This window comes from Chelmon rostratus, chromosome 11, assembly GCF_017976325.1.
Source record: "Chelmon rostratus isolate fCheRos1 chromosome 11, fCheRos1.pri, whole genome shotgun sequence".
NCBI classification, from domain to species: domain Eukaryota; kingdom Metazoa; phylum Chordata; class Actinopteri; order Chaetodontiformes; family Chaetodontidae; genus Chelmon; species Chelmon rostratus.
Window position 1 is genome coordinate 18250744 of NC_055668.1, and position 18614 is coordinate 18269357.

The window sequence follows — 18614 nt, forward strand, 5'->3', positions numbered from 1 at the left end:
CTTGAATGATTCTGTCAGGTTTTTCAGATGAGAAGGGATAACGATGACACAGACTCACACAAACATTGATACTATATACTATACTTTAATATGCTATACTATTTTCTTGACTGGATGCAGAGGTTTGTGGAAGTTGCCCTTGAATGAATCTGACTGCTGAGGTTTGTCAGATGAGAAGGAATCACGATGAGAAGAGCTAAATGCCAATATCTTTGAGTCTACTTCAAGTTATTATCACAAGCCCAACACTGCCTTTATCATTCACAGTATTAGCCTCCTCAAAGTATGTATGTGTCTTAGATTTAAAAATAGAATATTTTAGGTTTCAATATATGTGATAAGGATGCTGAACTATGATGGTGCACCAAAGAAAATCTGTGTATATATAATAAACTGACACTGAAAGAAAGCTTTCTTTCCAAAAATATTTATTCTAAATGTTAAGTGCTGTGAAAAACCAACAACAGGAAACACATTCCAACGGTACACCAGGCAGTGTGTATTAAAAATCCTCTGTAAACCCGATCAAGATGCTGAGTCATAACTTCCTGTTGAGTCTTCCGTTGTGATTTCAAACAAACGCGTTTTGACTTCAATGAGAGAGACCACATCTTCGGTTATGTCCTGCTTTAAAGCTCAAATGTGCTTTCTCCAGATTACTTGTTAACTAAATATTGGATCACGAGACCAGACGGTCAGACCTGGCTTCTACGATTAATGAATATGGCTTCTGACTTGCTTTCCTGCAGCACTCTGCGATGGCTTTCTGCTATTTTCTTTAAGGGAAGCCTCCTCGACAATCAGTGCTGGTCCCTGCTGTGTTTGAACCTGCCAAAAGTCATAAACTGAGTGTACTTCATGTCTTTTATGAGGGATCAGAGTTGGGTGGTAGGTGTATACCCAGGCTCTGCAGCAGGTTAGAGGCCGGCCCGGCCAGTCCCGCTTGGCAGCTGAGGGACTCCAGCAGGTTTGTGACCAGATTGAGGTCGACGTCAAGAGGCTGGATCTCCTCCTCCGTCTCTTCCAGCCCTCCATGTGTTGGGAGGTTGTCGTTGGAAGAGGGATGAGGGGAGCCGGTGTCCACATCTGTCTTGTTGTAAGTCTGCAGAGAGAACACATATAGTAAAACAAACTGTTTCGTAACTAGATTTAGGATGAAAAATGTGCCTTATTTCCCCTAGAGGGCGTAACCGCAATCATAATTTACCGTTAGATTGAAGCTTTGTCCTATATTAGTGCTCATCAGCTCCTGATCCATTTGATCCATGTATCGTTTGAGCCCATCCAAAGTTTCTGGCCCGTTCATCTCTGCACGACCAGAAGACCCCTCCTCTTTCTCTTCCTCCTCATCTTCCTGTTCTTCATAATCATCATCATCATCATCTAAATCATCTGAATCTAGCTCTTCTTCTTCTTTGCTTCCTGTAAAAATCAAAAGACAGATTCAGTATAGAGAGGAAGATGTTGCATGTTCTGGTTAGTTTTGAACTAGTTTTACTTCACTTCAGAATGTCTACATACCTAGCAGCTTGTCCAGTGCATTGGCCACGGAGTCAGGGTCAAAACTGAAAGACTGAGTTGAACTGCTCCTGGAATACAAATAAAAACAATGTGAAACCTGAACAGGAGGACTGTTGCTGGGACAATACACATCTAAGGACATTAGACAGATGGACTAGAGTGTGAACACAGCAGCACAGGCAGACCATGAAGAGATAATGATGCGTGTTACATCCAACTGCACATTAAAAATCATCATTTACACCATGGTTAGATCTACTGGACTCCAGCGTGTGTGGGGTGTTTTTCTCTTCATTAACTTTTAGTATCACATGGAAAACAATCCTAAATTATTTTATCAATTGACCCAAATGTTCCTTTGATGATCCTAGCTCAATATTGTCAAAATCAATCACTACTGGCCAGATAATCAGTGAAACTCACCAGGGCAGTTCAGCGCCCTCATGCGACGACATGGCGTTGAGGAAGTTCTTCATCCCCTGACTGACTGCCACCAGGCTGTAACCGCCCTCCTCTTCCTCCTTGCTGCCCTTAGTCTCCTTCCTCCTCTCCTCTGTGCCCTCGACATGCTGTGTCTGTTTGGTGGAACTGGAGTTTTGGCTGCCAACATCAGCTCTCCCCCCACTCCTCTCCTGCAACATACGCTCCAAATCCTGAGCTGTGATATCCAGCCAGCTGTCACCTGGAAATAGAGACAAAGAAAAACTAATTATGGGAAATGGTTGAAAGAGAGACAGGGTAGAGAATGGAGGAGGCATACTGAAAATACAGAAACTGAAAGGAACTGGCACAATGCAGAAAATCCCAGGTGGCAGAGACAGACGCAGGAAATGTTTACTTTCTAGCAACGTCATATAAGGCTTACTTTAAGGTAAGCAAGTAAAATAGTAAAAAGCAAGATCCCAACAGGCAGACTTTACCGACCATTACAATATCTGTAAAGGTCAAGCATGTTGAACTAAGTAAATTACATTTAAGAGAGGGGTAATATCTCGACAAATACTAAGAAAACGTAAACACATTTTAAATGATGCTGCAAGAATGGTGTCAAAGTTTCTATGTTCGGACCCTCTGGTATTTTATTTCGATCAACTTTGGTCACCAACTAATCCAAAAATAGATTTTCACTCACTGTCCTCTTGGGGGAGCTGTGACTCTTGTTTCTTCAGCTCCTCCAAGTTGAATGGACTGCAGCTGTGCAGCAGCTGGAGAACCTCCTCACCTGGAGACGAGGCACTGAGACAATGTACACAACAGGTACATTCAGACAGATGCACTTAGATGTCAAAGGCAGACATATTCACACAGTGTTAAGTCACGTAAACACATGCTCTCAGTCACAGTCCTAACCTTGATTTTGAGGCGACAGACTGTTTGAAGAAGTTTTCTGCAGACCGTGTCAGTTCTCTGTAACGAGCCGAACCTTCCAGTTCTCCCTGCAACAATAAAATCAAAAGCTTCAATTTTCTGCAGGAGAGAAATGCATCTTTAAGAAAATCTGCTTTTACATGCAGCCTAATACTCCAGGTGTGGTTAATTAGCTACCCTTGCTCTTGAACTCCCCACTCAAAAAGTGTGACTAACCCGGAAGTAGCCATTCCTTTTCAGACTGTCCATGAAGCCTTTCCACTGAGGGTTGCAACTGACGGGAGCGTCAGGCTCTGACGACGGCGGCCTGCTCTTAGAGCACAGGATCTCAAAGCCATGGGCCTGACAGAGACAGACAAAACGCCCTCATTACAGGCCATCCTACCAAAAGCATAACAAAAGACAGATCAGAATGAAAAGGAAACACACCAGTTTCATGCCAAGCTCATGTGCTTTGTACTGGGGATGAGAGCGAGCAGGCAGGGTGAAGCCGCTCCTCCGGTCTGGGGTGAACTGTTGCTGCTGCAGCTGGGCATACAGGCAACGCGTGAATGTGACCTACAAACACATATCCAAGTACGAGGTTATAGTTTGCAAGAAAACATTTCACAAAAGCTGAAACATACTACTGAAAAACTAAAACACAGTGATTACAGTGTGCATGAATTAAACGTGGTCACAACACAACAAAGAAGCAATATTTTGAAATATTTCCTTGAAAAGAGGTCAACCTCTTCTTTTCAATGGGACCGCTACAATCATGAATCTTGAAGTGTGTTTACCAAGGTGAGGACTTGCGTGTCAGGAGGAAAGATCTTGAAGCTCCGACACGCCTGCAGATCTACTGGATCTCGCAGGTAGAAGGCTGACACTGCAGGGGCGACGAGGTCTGGTCGTTGTGCTAAGATCATGGCAATACCTGCTGGTATGAAGCAGTGGGCACGATGGAGGCCAGATTTAATCTTCTCTGGGAACCTGAGTGGAAAGTAGAGATTGATTTGCTTTCATTTCTGATACATTTACTTGTCTGCTAATGCCAGTCAGATACTCTTTTTATCCACTTACAAACAATATATTTTCTTATGCTACTGCAAATGTTTTAGGACGTTTGTAGCAAAGAAGAATGACACTGAATTATCAGATGAAAACGTCCTCTCACCCCTCTAGTCGCTTCCTCAGGGCTGAACAAATCTTGGGGCTTGCCTGACAGGCCTCTGGGTGGGTGGAGAGCAGTGCTAGAGCTTGTGCCACACTTGGTACCACATCTTTTGAGATCCCCACTGGACTGGATTTGGAGGGACAGGGCAGAATATGTAGCTCTCCCCTATAGAGGAAGATCTGCAAAAGAGAATGAGCAGAGGAATGAAGGCTTAAAGTAAATACAATGACAAGACAAATATGACACGCAGAACAAAGATCATGAACTATGAACAAAAACAGCACTGAGTCTGCCACCTTATCTGGTCAATTTACCCTGTTTTCACTGGAGTCTGGATTCAGCCATTTGGGAAGATAATCTGCTGCTTCAATCAGGAGAAACTCCCCATCATTGTCCTCAACGCTTCACACACAGACATGAAATGGAAGTTAGAAGCAGAGAAGCAAATGGCAACCACCTGAAACTGGCCCATGTTTAAACACTGTAACATGGCAATTAAATCACTTGTTTTTCATTTTAAAAATATAAACACTTTGTCTCACCTGGCTGCAAGCTCAGGGAAGGCCTCTGTGATTTGCTGCAGGAGGTAAACAATAAACCACTCATCCTCCACATTGTCCCCAAACTGAGTGCTACCGCCAATGTGAGCAGGGACACCTCCTGTCAGTAACAAGGACAGACATCAGGCTTTAGTGTGGTTTACAATACCAGGAAAGGTCAAACTGTACCAATATTGAAATCAATTAATCTCTGACGATACCTTTCTCAGGAAAATACTTGAGGTTGAATGACTGATGCTGCCAGACGTATTGTATCAGGAGTGGGGCAACCTTTGCCAAAATCTCCTCGACTAAATGTGTGAGATGATCCTTAGTCTGCTGTGAATTTGAACCATCAGCCTGGATCAAGAAGAGCTTGTACTGAACCATGTCCTCCAGAAACACCCTCCTCTGCAGGACGTCCATTTTAGTAGTGTTTTTTTAAAGGACCTAATAAAAGACAGCAGGCTAAAGAGATACAGACACATATCCGTAGGGTGGACATAAAGCCTTTGTATTTTCTCAGGATTCAACTAGACAGTAAGAGCGAAATATTAGAATTCGTGAAAGGCTCAGTCAACTATGTAACAGCGAACCGCAACAATGTATTACTGTTGATTTTTAAGATAATCTTGAAAGATTCAGTCAAACTTACCTGGTCTTGTTTTAAATGTGGGACGTTACGTCAACGTAGTCCGGGAAAATTAAATGCGAGAAAAAAATTAAAGTTTTCTCATCTCATTTCGTACGTTTCTATCACGCCTGGCTGTCACTGTTTAGGTCCTACTGCGAATTCTACTCGACTACCCCAATCGTGTAACAAATAATAGTTCCTATGGTATCTATTAACACATTTTCGCTGTTCTACCATAGAAAATAACGCGTATTATATAAAATGTACAATAATAATAAAACATACTTCTACTACATTTAATAAAAGTCAAATAACTAATTCTATTAGGTGCATTTTGAGTTTAATACACATCATAATCACCACCGACAACCATAGACAAGCGGATACATTTCAGAAACGTAACACGTCGTCGCAGTGGATGATGGGAGTTGTAGGGCAATAACCATTACTGTAACGGCTCTTGTATGGTAGTCCGAAATCTATTTCCCGTGAGACCACGGGCATACGAAGCTGCGTATCCATGACAGCCGTATTATTGTTGTTAGTGGTGCTAACATTAGCAAAGAAAATCCTCTGAGGTGGTTATAGCTAGCTTCAGTAACGTTGCACACTCATGTATTTTAAGATGTAAACCTAATTCCTAGGAAGCCTCTGGATCACACACGATGCTAATTTAGTGTAGCAATGTTAATCTAACAGGGAATGTCTTTTGAGGAATCATACAATGCTGTTCGTGCCTTGTTGATGTTTTATTTGTCCGTCCATGTAACGTTAGCCAGCTTATTCTTAGACGTAATGCTAGCCTCCTCCTAACATTAACTGCAACAGTTAGAAACAGCGTTAGCATCTGTAGCCAAAGCACTGTCCTGCTTCCTTGCACTAAGGGTGTTTATCTGCGGACTAGAGGAAATGTCAGACCTCCCTATAAACTGTTCTCACCGAGTCCCGGACGTGGAGGCAAGAATGAGCGACGAGGGCTTGAGCCTATAAAACGGAGACGAAGGAGAATGATTTCACGATACAACAGAAGACCTGTATCGCACAAACTTGAGATGTGAGTATTGAGCATAAAGGGTCAGAGCTGAATTTACTTCTGTAGCAGCTGAGCAGTGTAAACAAGGTTTGCCCAGTTGTGAGCCTGAATGCTGTTACATCAAGGTCTGCTGCCTGGTTTAGACAGACATACTGTAAATAATGATGTCCAGCAATTCAACTGTAAAACGCATTTATTTATTTTAAATTACCAAGCCACCCTATCATTAGAAGGAACAAAATTTCCTTGTTTTCATGGTATCACGCTTTGGCTCGTGGCCGGTAGTGAAGTATATTTGTATTTAAAGGGCTAAGACATTCAAAACCACCAGTATGGTCCAGCAATTAGAAGCAGCAGGTTATCCTCTTTAAAATGTGATGAAAAACTCAGTTTTTTAATTAGACCTTTTTGATTCATGCTCTCAACCTTTCTTGTATGCAGACGTGGGTTGTCCCGAAGCAGCCTTGACCACCACCCTCTGCCAGAGGAAGCAGACGATAACCAAACCCCTCAGCGCTACCTCCATGACCTCCGGGAAGCTGTCTCCACTCACAACAGGTAACTGAGTCCTGGCTGTTCTACACACAAGCAGCCTTGGTTTGTTCCGCAGAGAGAAAAAAAACATTGGCAATGCCAGAACAAGGCAGAGATCAAACTACATCCAACTAGTACACACACATACCCTTGCCTGTGTGTTTTGTAATATTATACCATCTTGAGTGGACAGCTGATTCTCAGGGCTCTCTATGTGAAACAAAACACCCAGAAGCAGTGGATTAATTGATATCACATTGCCTCCTTCAGTTGTGCGGTGAAAAGAATAAATAATGAGGCAGGCTGTTGGAATATTCAATTACTTTGACATTTGCCTTGTATTTTCCACTTTGAGACCTGGTTCATATTGTGGCAAAGAGAGTCGAAATGTTTGAGCATACTTATTAAATTCACTGAGTATGTTTGCTGTGGGATGGGGGGTGTTAAATGTCCCCTACGCACAATCTGATATCGCTATGTTGGTGATGTTCCTCCAACATAATTATGTTGCTCCTGGACCATCACTGCAACGACCACTCACCTTGTTTTATGATCTGCTCCCTGTTCAGACTTTGTCACTTTTTGGTCAGTCTCAATGATCATCCTGTGGCAACATTAATTATGATGTTGTAAGAACAACACCAACAGGAAATGCAGAGCTATAAACATCGTAAAAATCAGTTGATCATTTGCAATGATGGTCATAGAGAAACAATGTGGAGATATCAGATAAAAGGGTGAGATAAGATAAGCAAAAACTATATTAATTTAAATGGAAAACAATAAAAGAAAAACATAAAAGATCACAAGAGTCAAAAAAGGATACAGAATAAAAAATCAACTCTATGTATGTACATTATATACAAGAGTATGAGAATATGTTGCCACAAGTGTATAAAAATACAGTTGCCTTCAGTGTACAGGTACAGGAAACATGGTGAAACAAACTGTACTTCAACCTCACAACTCTCTTGTCCTTTTTTTGTAGCTCACAGACGTCAGCTGCCTCAGGCCACTCTGACTGTCCCACCGTCATCTCAGTAGACTCCAACCAGTCCTGGTCAGGTATCCACAGCTCCACAGGCACTGGCATCTCCACAGAGAGGAGCTCTGTTTTCTCCTGGGGATACGATGTAAGTCTTTTCCTGCACAAACGATCGTAATGTGAAGCGATGATGCCAGCCTTGCTCTGTCTGCATCGCAAGAGGCACCACAACACAACACAACATTGTTTTTCCTCTAGCATTTTTCCATCCTCTCTGTTATTCTGTTGCAAAGATGAAAAACTTACATTTTTGCTTTCACGTTTTAATGTCAGATTTTGATTTACTTGTGAACATTCCCCTACAGTCACCTTTGGGAAAACCTGGAGAAAACCATTGAACAACATACAACCAGTCACTGTGTCGTATGGTGTTTGTCTGTCTTTGTATATTCAAGGCCTGATCCCACTGGGCTTTGGTTTGTTAATATGCAGTGCATTCTAGCCTCAGCTGGTCCTACAAAACTTTTTCAGAACTCAATGATTTATTTAGTTTGTTATCCTCAAGCTGCTCCTAAGAGGAAAAAAACTCAGATACATCAACTAACTCACTCCTAACTCACCTCTTTCTCTCCGTCCCACTCTTGTGTTTTTGTTGCAGCATATGAACAATCCATCTTGACCATAAACACATACACACATACCAAGGGGCTGTAAAAGCTGATTATTATGCACATTAAACCTTGCCATGAAAGAAAAAAAAGACTGTCGCGATGTGTTGCCAATAACTGATGAACAGAGTGAGAAGCAGAAGCTTTCAATAACAGAGCCAGTGTATGGGAACAGAGGAATGACTGGGTCTCCTGCCTGTGTTTCTGTCTCTTCTTGTTTTTTTGTCCCACAGGAGTTCGACAAGGCAGCGTCACGGCAGGTGCAGCAAATGTTTGAGGAGATCGACAAAGAGCTGTATGAGGGGAGAGGCAGCGGAGGAGGGATACTCCAGGGGCTGCAGGATGAATGTCAGCAGTGGGCCACACGTTTCCCACATCTTCGGTATGTTACCCTCAGTTTCCCACCAACCTCCTCACCTTTTACTTCTGAGTGAAGCTGGGTAGTAGTGGTTTTAAAGATTTAAAAAAAAACATTCAATTCTAGCTTTAAAACATAATTGTTTTACTTATTTTTTCATTGTGCATTTGTGTGTGTGTCACTCAGGATCCTGGGGACTCAGCTGGTGTGTCCCAGTGATGAGGGCTTCCAGTGGTATGCTACTTCAGGGAAAGGCAGCTCTGCCAGCAGTCCATCGGCAGGCAAAGAGAGCAGCGTGAAGTACCAGGAGAAAGATAAGGGCGGCACAGAGTGAGTCCTAACTGCAATGTACATAAAGTCAGAGTTTGCCCATTAGATATATTTCCCTGATGTAAGGTACATTTCCCTAAAACATATAGCACTTTCTCATTACGGCTAGGTCTAAAAATATAATCGTTTATGGGTTGAAACCTGAGATTAAGGTGACAAAGACAGATTGGATTGTATGATAGTCACATCGTTTTGTATACTGATTTGAAATATATATACATCATCATTGGAATTGCATTGCTCCAAGGCACAGGTTTATTTGGGCATTGATAGTAGCAAACTGGTTTGTATATTGCCTTATTATTTAAAGAAAGATGTCAGAAATATTATTCCTCTGCATCTCACATGGCTGTTGGCTGGCTGTCCAGATGACTGGTGTGAGTGCATCAATTATAAAGAGTCGTGCCTGACTCTGAGGTTTTGTGACCTAGATGTTCTGGCTTATTAGTCAAGTTTGTAGGCCAGAGTCATGTTGGTTAGCTGTGATTAATAGTTGCTCGGTCTGCCTCTTTTAATGTTTGTAAAATGACAGTGCCAATGTCTGACAACTCAAAACTGAACTGAACATAATGGCGTGTTTGTGTGAGTTTTTGCATGCATGCTGCAGGGATTTTCCTACTGCTTTTCAGCCTGGAGTTGTCAGCTGGATTTGAGCATATTTATCATTGAACATCAAACATATAGCAAATGTGTCTTGTGACTGTAAGCATACCATTTGATGTGTATGTTAAAGTTTTTAACAATGTGTGCCCTTGTCTGGGTGGAAAGGTTGAATGTGCAGGGCAGGAGAGCAGCGCTGATAAAGTCCTCCTCAGCAGAGTTGGATGGCCCGCCTGGCATCTCAAGCGGCTCCACTAGTCCTGACAAGCTGAGAGTGATTGAAGTGGAGGGTCTGATGGAAGAATACCTGGCTTTTGATAGCAGGGACTTGTGAGTTGCTATTACCTCATGCTACACAGTAATGTTTTTATTCCAGAAACTAAATCTGAAGCTCAGCTGCCGTCAGTGTGTTCAAACTTGTTCAACTGATTTACGATATCTGTCTTCAACAGGGAGGACGAGTGGGAGCAGGATTGTTCAGAGTCAGGTCGGAGGTATCACCGTCTGCCCCCTGTCTCTCCATACCGGTGTCGCCGTCAGGCTGTTCTGGACCTGCTGTTTGATGACGTGTGGCGGCAGCTGGTTGGTTGGACGAAAGAGCTGGTTCAACGCCACTGGGAATGCTGCACTGCAAGTAGGGCTGATTTTAACTTTTGTGCGTGCATTAGACCTAAAATATATGAACAGATGTCCATTCCTATGCACGGTATTTGGATTGTATGTGTGATTGGCAGATGATGAAAAGATTTCTGGGAACTTGAGCCCCGTGCAGCAAGACTCCCAGAATCCCTTCATGCTGCTGTCCATGCTGCCCACGATGCTGCCCAAACTTGGCCAGAGCAGGGTGCCCCCACTCACAGCTGGCCTGCAGTTCCAGGTCAGTGGTCTGTGGGGGGCTGAGAGGCAGCAGTGTCTGTCTGGGGGAGTAAACTGGAGCCTCATTTCACTTTCATCAATGTCATCACTAAAACTTCATTTATTTGCAATGAAACATATTCAATAATGATAATTATTGTAATCTATGTATGAAATGCAGCTCAAATCACTGTGTTCAAAAAACAGACAACAGCAACAGCTCATATCAGGATATGTTTATGTTCTACTTTACTAATGACTGCAATACATAACGTGAAAAGGAAATTATGAAAATGATTAAGTAGAGTGTTAATAAATACAGTACCAGTGGGCATCGATACAAAAGTGTCGTCTGGTTTAATCCATCCTGATTTTAAACATGTTAGTAGTAGAAAGCATGTCTTGACTTGACTTGACCCTCACGCTGAATCACTTCAGCCCTGAGAAGAGTCGATAAGATTTGTTCATCATCCCTAACTGTGAGGTCTTTGCTGACTTTAGAGCCACACACAGTCCACAGTCGATTGTCACCTTTTTTCACTCCTGCTTGTTGCTCTTTCAGTCTTTCAATGCTTCCAGTTCATTAACTTGTATCACCGTTTTTCTTTCCTTCCCCCTTTACTCTCTGCTCCTCTCCTTGCCAATGTGTCTTGTGTACCCTCTTTTCCTGTTTTTCCCCTTGATTTTTTTCTTTCTGTCTTTATTTCCCTCTACGTTCTTTACCCTTCTGCCCTCCTTTCCTTGTCCACCATCTTCCTTTGGTCATGCCTTTTTCCCCTTAAAGAACACAAAGTCAAGGGGCTCAAAGCACAAGTCCAGACGGAAATCCAAAAAGCAGAAAAGGCCTTCCACTGTATGTAACTCCCTCACTTTGAGCCAAAATGGTGGCGTGCTGTGTGCGTGCCATCCGTGGCGGCTCATTATCTTTACCTCTAGAATAAATGTGCTTGCGCCTGTTGATTAACACGAAACCATCATTGCTGTTTATCTTTTTCATTAACTGCAACTTATTTTCAACATGAACTACTTTGATTTTTTCAAGAGAATGATGGAATGCTTTGTTGTGCTAGTTATTTCTCTTGTTGCATTTTAAGTGTTGTGAATGTTATTTTTGGTTGGTGGCCTAGCTGATATGGGGGCTTCTTGACATCACTGCATGATGAATAACCGTTTCTTTGACAATATGCTGTGTTGTATATGGAATTAACTAACCATGTGGCCCTGGCCTACATAAAATACATAATTTATATCAAACCTGCCTTTCTTCCTGTAATATGTTTCTTGTCCCCTCTTACCTCTCTCTGTCCCTGACCTCCCCCACCTTCCCTCTGTCTCATTACTTTCTCCCCTTCATCTCACACCTTTGCCCAGGCTGGAAGGGTCCCAGTAGGAGCAGCAGGGACCCAGCACAACCTGAACGACCTCATCGTGATCCACAGCATCCCCCTGCAGCAGAGGAACCTTGGTGTGCTGGATAGAAACCAGTAGGGACAAGTTTTACTCTTCTAACCAATCAGAATTAGTGCCAAAATGGGAAAATAAAAAGCAAAAACAAAGACACATCCACCACACATTTTTGTTTGTAATCTTGGAAAGGGAATGAATAGATGTCTTGTAATTCTTGTTTTCCATTTACAAGTAAACACGTTTAGCAAAAAAAGAGGGACATTGTCTTACTCATGCCATGTTTTTGTCCCTGGTCTTAACACCTTGTTTGGCTGAGTGCACAGCCAGTTGGCAGCAGGTGGAAATGCACCATTCATCGATTGTGCTCCACTGTCTCCTTCCCATGCAGGGAGCCAGAAGAGCGGCCGTGTCACAGACCAGGCTCCAGCGTGGTCCCCTCCAGCAAACCTCGGCCTCGCCGAACCCTGGAGCAGAGCTCTTCCTCGCTGTCCCGCCCGGCACAGTCCGCCCGACGCAGAAACCCTCCTCCCCGAACCCTGCTGCCACTGGTTCCCAGCCTGAGTCAGTCCAGCGCAGCGGGATCGATGGATGAGGTCATCCGCGGGACACGTCTGTGAGTTTTGGCATCATGGGAACCCTGCCAGCCCCAGCCGTACTCCTATCTAACTTTTAACTCTCTCATTCTCCCATATGGTCTCTGAGGTTGTGCAGAGGCAGAGAGAGATTACTCTGAAAACAGACTCCCTTTCAACTTGTGCCTTATGGCTCTGTGCAGCAGAATAATGGGGAGGGGTGATAGAAGTTTCATTTGTGAAACCAACTTCGCAGATGAACTTGTCATGAACCGTAGCTGACAGAGTAATAGTGTGAAGTGTGCCTCTTTTCCTGTGGAATACCAATTCTTCTGCTAAATTCAGCAAGTACTGTATCTTTAAATCTAATGGTAAACTCGCTGAACACATTCTTTTAAAGGAATGGTTCAATATTTTAGGAAATATGCATATTTGCTGTCTTGCCATGAGTTAGACAAAAAGATCGACTGAGGTGTAAAAGCTTTTGTGGATTTTTGTGGACTTAAGAACAAACATCTACAAGTCTTTATTTTAAAAAGCGTCTCTGCTATCACAAGAAGTAAAATTCTATCTTTGACTCTCTTCCTGACACATAAGCTGTGAAGTTTCACAACTCCCACAGTCTTTTCAGACACGAGTATAGTCTAATATTGAAGTGTGTGACTTCTTCCACAGACCCACGGCCAGCGACCGCCTGACATCTCCACTGCTGCCTCTGAGCAGGAACACACTCCTTCCTCCCATCAGCACTGGAGACCCAGAGTCATCTCACTCAGGGCAGCAGTCCAAACCCGCACAGGTACAGTATAACACCACTGAAACACAATGAAAACCTTGTTGCAGTACCTGAGCAGAAACACTGGTTAAATGACAATAGTCCCATACCATTTATTTAATGAGCTGGTCAGTTTTTCAAATGCAGTAAACCTTCTGTGATCAACTGTTGAAAAGACTGTATTTGTCCATTTATTCCATCCGACCAGCGTCAGAAAGGTCCGTCCAGCCGCGCCCACAGTGCTATAAATGACGAAGCTGGCAGTTCAATACCAAGAGATCGCCACCACCTACTGGACGTCTTCTCTCGCCCCAACACCACTCACACATACAGGGTAAGATGCTCTTTGCCGCCACAGAATCCTGCACGCGTTCAGCGTCAAGAGACTGTATGTCTGACCCCTGGTTTTGTTTCCAGTCGGACACTCCGTACCGACGTTCCTTCACAGTGCTGGACAACATCGGGCAGGGACGGCCAGGCAGAGCCTCAGTGGGCACAGGTCAGAAATTCAACTTGACAAAAATAAAAAAAAAGGGAAGGTGGAACAGGGGTGTGATGTACTGCAGTGTCCTCTAGCTTTTTGTTTCTGCTGTCTCAACTTCTGACTGCTGGCCAACTAGTTTTCACACTCTCGGCATGTTGTGTGTGGCTCAATATGTGGACATATTTTTTAATCAGATATTTAATTTGAATTTAATTTTTATGACTATCTATTTGGTCGAATTAGTTGAGCTACTTTACAACCTTTCACTGTACCCTGGTTTGAGAATCACTGAAGCCTTGCATTTCATCTGCCTGTTTTTGTTTTTTGTTTTTGTCTGTGCTTGTTCTGTACATACCCGGTGCCTGTGGTGGTGGATCTTGTAGGACATCAGTTAATCACTTATGCATCACTTTATTCGTTCATTCCACCAGACTCTCTTGGAATCGGTGTGACTGGCATCAGTCTTGGCATCAGCAGCTCATCTTTCTTCGACTCATTTTCCCATCACCCCTTGGGGCACTCGCCCATCAAAGACGAAGAGGAGCCCGACCCTCAGGCCCCCGTCCCAGGTCAGCAGATTAAAGCGACTGATGAAACTCTTCCAGACTCAGATAAACTATGAATGAAGACTGCTGGTAAGATGATTTAAGTCTACGGTTCATCAGCTTGTTTTTTATTTTTTTCCCCCCATAGCTCCACTGGTGCCTGTGTCGGTCCCACCTCGCTCTTACACCCGGGGAGGCATCTCATCCAGAGCCAGCAGACCTGGCTTGTAGTTTGCCTCCAATCTCCAAACCCTTCAGCCATTCAACTTCACACAGCACAACGAAGTGCAACATCTGCAGCATCTGTGCCCACTAAACTTTTTTTTTTTTTTTAAACAGAAGTAACATATTTTTTTTTCATATTATGCTGCTCTGGTGAAGTTTTTGTTAGAAGCCTATTTTTGTATTTCAGAAATCAGCTTATGTGGCTGCCAAACACAATAACTGTCACAGTAACCATCTTCATGTACAGTATGAGCTGTATGTGTGGACATTTCTACTCTGTATGTATGGTCTGAATGTGTTTAAATATATTTACTGTATATGTGAATGTACTGTATATTATCCTCTGCGGTGTGTTGTTGTACTGGTAAAGGACTATGCAGGGAATAACACATCCACCCAGACAGGGATAAAGAGGATTAAAAAGCACTTTTTCCCCCTCTCTGATGCTACATCAGAGAGTTTGGTACTGTATCTTTTATATGGACACAATTTTCAACCACCCTGTCCTCTCATTGCACACTGGAACGAGAACAAAAGATGCCACCTTGCAAGTTTCAGGTTGCCCTTCTCTCCATTAAAACTCAGTTAACATCGTATAAATCAGAAGAGAGAATGTGGTGGCTGTATAAGCACTGTCAGAACACCTCTGCAGCCCTCATGCTTTTAGTGCACCTCAAGATAACGTAAATGTACAAGAGGCAGTTGTAGGAAACTATGTAAATAACTAAATGTCTGTACAAAATACTGTATTCGTGGTAATTCTTTTCCTTAATATCTGAGCAAAGCCATGTGGGGACACTTTGACAGGTAACATCAGGGTTACTGCACAAAGTGTAGTTTTCCTTCAATTCTTTTTTAAAATATATCGGACAGCCATGCTACAAAGGTGACAAAGCTGGAAAATCAAAGCTTTTCTTCAATGCATTTTCTTTGACTGTTTTATACAAAAGAATAAAAAGCTGTGTACAAATTATGTATATAAATATGAATTTATTTTGTAAAGATGCATTTACATTTTAATAAGTGTCACATGAAAAGCTACGTAGTCCGGATGAAAGGGAGCAGTCAGGCAGCTGCTCATACATGTCCTTAAACGCTCTTTTTAATCTAAAAAGGTCTGTGTGTGTGTGTGTGTGTGTGTGTGTGTGTGTGTGTGGGGGGGGGGGGGGTTGAACAAAGGACGATATCTGCTGCAGTTTATGAACACTTTATCTGCTATAACCAGAGCCTGTATGCTTTTTACTTTTTTCCTCTTTTGGATTTCCCACTTTTTTTGGAGTATTTGGCTTCCAGGTCAGAAAGGAAACTGTTAAAATTCGACTCTCTGGACTTCTGTCTTTGCTGGAACATAAGAAAGAAAGGACTGTTACTGAGGGAAAAACAAACTAACAAACCTTCATACGTGTGCGTATGCAATTGTTACCTGAAGCATCATCACAAGACTGTCATCCTGATCACCGAGCCCCATCTCTTTCTGCATTTCTTCTGCTTCTTGTCGCTCTCTATCAGCCTGGAAGGTCAATTGCAATCATAATACTGAAACTGGATGTAGTTGTGAGATACTGCTTGTGTGTAGATACATAAAATAAATATAACATGAGCTGGGAGGATTTTGTGGCATTAACACCAAAACATTTCTCACCCTCTTCCTACGAGCCCTCTTCTTCTTTTCACTCTCCCGAGTAAACGCTGGGAATGCTGTGGCGTCTCCGCTCTCGATGGCAGCCTGGATGATGCTGCAGAGCCTGGGCTCATCTTCCTGGGAGCAGCACAGAGCTGAGGCCGTGATGGCGTCCATATCCCCCTGGTGCTGCACATACAGCTGGATCACATCCTGCCGCTCCTCATCAGAGCCCTTATATTTCTTCTCGAATTCAAGGATGTCCTGCACTGTTATCTAGGAGACGGATGGAGAGACAGAGCAGGTTGTCAACACAAACAAAACGTGTGACAGTTGTGGGTCAAGACTAGAAAATTATGATGCTGCCTTATCTGAGTGCATTTGCATTGTGGGCTTTAATTTGCTGTACCCTGGCAGATGTAGTGACACAATAACCTCAATTCCCATCTACTGTATATCATCTACAATAAAATTCCTGGAATACAAGTGACTCACTCAACAGATCACATCATCACATGTGTAACAAAGCAATGTGTATGACTCATTGAGTCTGAAAACACCTGCTCCAATACCTTAGGGAAGAGCAGTCTCCAGTAGTCTTCCCAGCAGCGGTCTTGACTCAGGACGTCAGACTCTTCATCCACCAGCCCCTGCTCATCATAAACAGCTCTCTGCTCCTTATCGCTCAGCACCGCATACAGCTTTCCTAACACCTGGAGAGGGTGGGGAAAAAAGTCACATGAGACTCATATTTACACGCATCTGAAGCCCTTACTGAGAAGTGCGGTATGTACTTTCATTATTACACTTAATAGAGGTAATTAAAAAACAGGACATAAGGATGCATTGATCACTTGGTAATCTGTTGGCATTAGTTATTATCAGCTTTAAAAAACCTCATCAATACTAGGTTTAGGTGGTACAAAGATGGGCATTTGTAATCACCTGATGTCACATTTGCCATTCTTATCATATCACAGCAGCCATTCCTTTGATATCTCTGGTTGTACTAGTACATTATGAACAATGTTGCAAGCAATATACAATACAATGTATCAATTTTGTGATATAAAATCACATATAACATAACATAATGAAGACTGTATCACCCTTAATAACCTGTATTTTTTTACTGCTGATATTTGGTTGGACAGATTTAGGATTTTAGTGGTCTTTTTTCCTAAGCTTATATAACCGAATTGGAGAATCAGCAACAGAATCAATAAAGCAAAAGGTCCTTCTAAACATGAAGGCATCCCTGACAAGTCTAATTTGCACCTGCCTACAATTATACCAAAGCTCTTATGGGCTTTGGTCACAGTAGCAGTAAGAAAACAAAGAACATCTCTGCTTCTACTGCAAACAGCACAAATGCTCGACAAAGTCTCCATGATAATATCATCGGAATTAAGTTCCTTCAGTGATTACACAAGGGGAAGAAGGAGACTGCTCACTGCAACGACTGGAGTTAGCTGTGTTTGCTAACGTTAGCTAGCTAGTAAACTTAGCTTGTGTTCATTGTACGTGTGCCCACCGACGGACAACAACGAGGACACTTAACCTGAAATTTCTCTGTGGCCAGCGGGTCTTCAGGAGCCCGATCTGGGTGGACTTTCAACGACACTTTGTAGTAGCTCCTCCGGATCTCTGCCTCGGTTGCCTCTTTGTTGATACCCAGCACCTCGTACAGGTTCGCGGTCTTGAAGAGCTCCTGGCAGCGCTCGAGCAAACCCATCCTGGCCGCGTCCGTCAATCCGAGTTTTGGTCGGTAAATATTTACTTTCAAGCGTCTAAACGACTTCAACAGGTACGTTTTCTGATTAATTATTCAGAAGTTAAATAAACGCTGTTTACTGCCTTCCTTTTGTTGGCAATATCTATTTGGCGCGCTGGCCTGTCAGACACATCCGTACGTATAGCGACGTGCTTACGTAACAAACACACGCGCCCTCTTATTGGCTCCTCTTATCAAATTTGTCAGGCTACGTAATGAGGATTTATTAGTACAGATTTTCTTTTCAAATCTTTAAAAACATCATTATAAAACATGAACAAATTGTTTTATAATTTACTTATTGACTTCTTCTGACTTCTGACTACTTCTTTTAGATATCACGTATTATACATACGTGATGTATTTATACATATACGAGTAATATGTTGTGCAATATATTGTGTGTTGTTGCTGATTGCATGGAGTTATACTAAATTTAATTAGTCCGTTGATACTCACCTATAAGATGTCAAAAAAAAAGTTCAACTGATCCCTGCATAAATATAAGACTTTGGTAGCCTCACTTCAGATTATTTATTGATACTTATTAATTAATTAGACTTTAAACCTGACTCAGTTAAACATTTCGATCGACAGTGTTTATCAATCATATCAATCCTAAACCTA

General features: G+C 42.6%; 3 protein-coding genes across 4 annotated transcripts; 1 reads left to right on the forward strand and 2 right to left on the reverse strand.

The window, feature by feature from the left end:
- Positions 1 to 376: 376 nt before the first annotated feature.
- Positions 377 to 5368, reverse strand: ecd (ecdysoneless homolog (Drosophila)). Its single transcript, XM_041947845.1, has 14 exons — positions 5243 to 5368; positions 4809 to 5055; positions 4591 to 4708; positions 4363 to 4450; positions 4049 to 4227; positions 3672 to 3864; positions 3319 to 3447; positions 3106 to 3231; positions 2872 to 2957; positions 2654 to 2757; positions 1945 to 2203; positions 1522 to 1589; positions 1208 to 1422; positions 377 to 1102 (listed from the first exon to the last, which is right to left on the reverse strand). Exons 2-14 carry the CDS (start codon positions 5011 to 5013, stop codon positions 866 to 868), a joined length of 2007 nt encoding a protein of 668 aa, XP_041803779.1. The 5' UTR covers positions 5014 to 5055; positions 5243 to 5368; the 3' UTR covers positions 377 to 865.
- A 423-nt stretch (positions 5369 to 5791) lies between these two features.
- Positions 5792 to 15681, forward strand: fam149b1 (family with sequence similarity 149 member B1). 2 transcript variants are annotated; one of them, XM_041947382.1, is made up of 16 exons: positions 5792 to 6275; positions 6696 to 6812; positions 7777 to 7921; positions 8675 to 8823; positions 8986 to 9129; positions 9898 to 10059; positions 10182 to 10363; positions 10464 to 10606; positions 11369 to 11437; positions 11956 to 12068; positions 12380 to 12604; positions 13239 to 13362; positions 13547 to 13672; positions 13756 to 13837; positions 14254 to 14391; positions 14516 to 15681. In XM_041947382.1, exons 1-16 carry the CDS (start codon positions 6229 to 6231, stop codon positions 14596 to 14598), a joined length of 2049 nt encoding a protein of 682 aa, XP_041803316.1. In that variant the 5' UTR covers positions 5792 to 6228; the 3' UTR covers positions 14599 to 15681. The 2 variants fall into 2 exon arrangements, with proteins under 2 accessions (XP_041803316.1, XP_041803317.1); XM_041947383.1 differs by lacking the exon at positions 11369 to 11437.
- On the reverse strand, positions 15296 to 18110 carry dnajc9 (DnaJ (Hsp40) homolog, subfamily C, member 9). Its single transcript, XM_041947384.1, has 5 exons — positions 17775 to 18110; positions 16786 to 16926; positions 16235 to 16489; positions 16016 to 16102; positions 15296 to 15933 (listed from the first exon to the last, which is right to left on the reverse strand). The coding sequence occupies exons 1-5, from the start codon at positions 17946 to 17948 to the stop codon at positions 15832 to 15834; spliced, it is 759 nt and encodes a 252-aa protein (XP_041803318.1). The 5' UTR covers positions 17949 to 18110; the 3' UTR covers positions 15296 to 15831.
- Between the last annotated feature and the right edge of the window lie 504 nt (positions 18111 to 18614).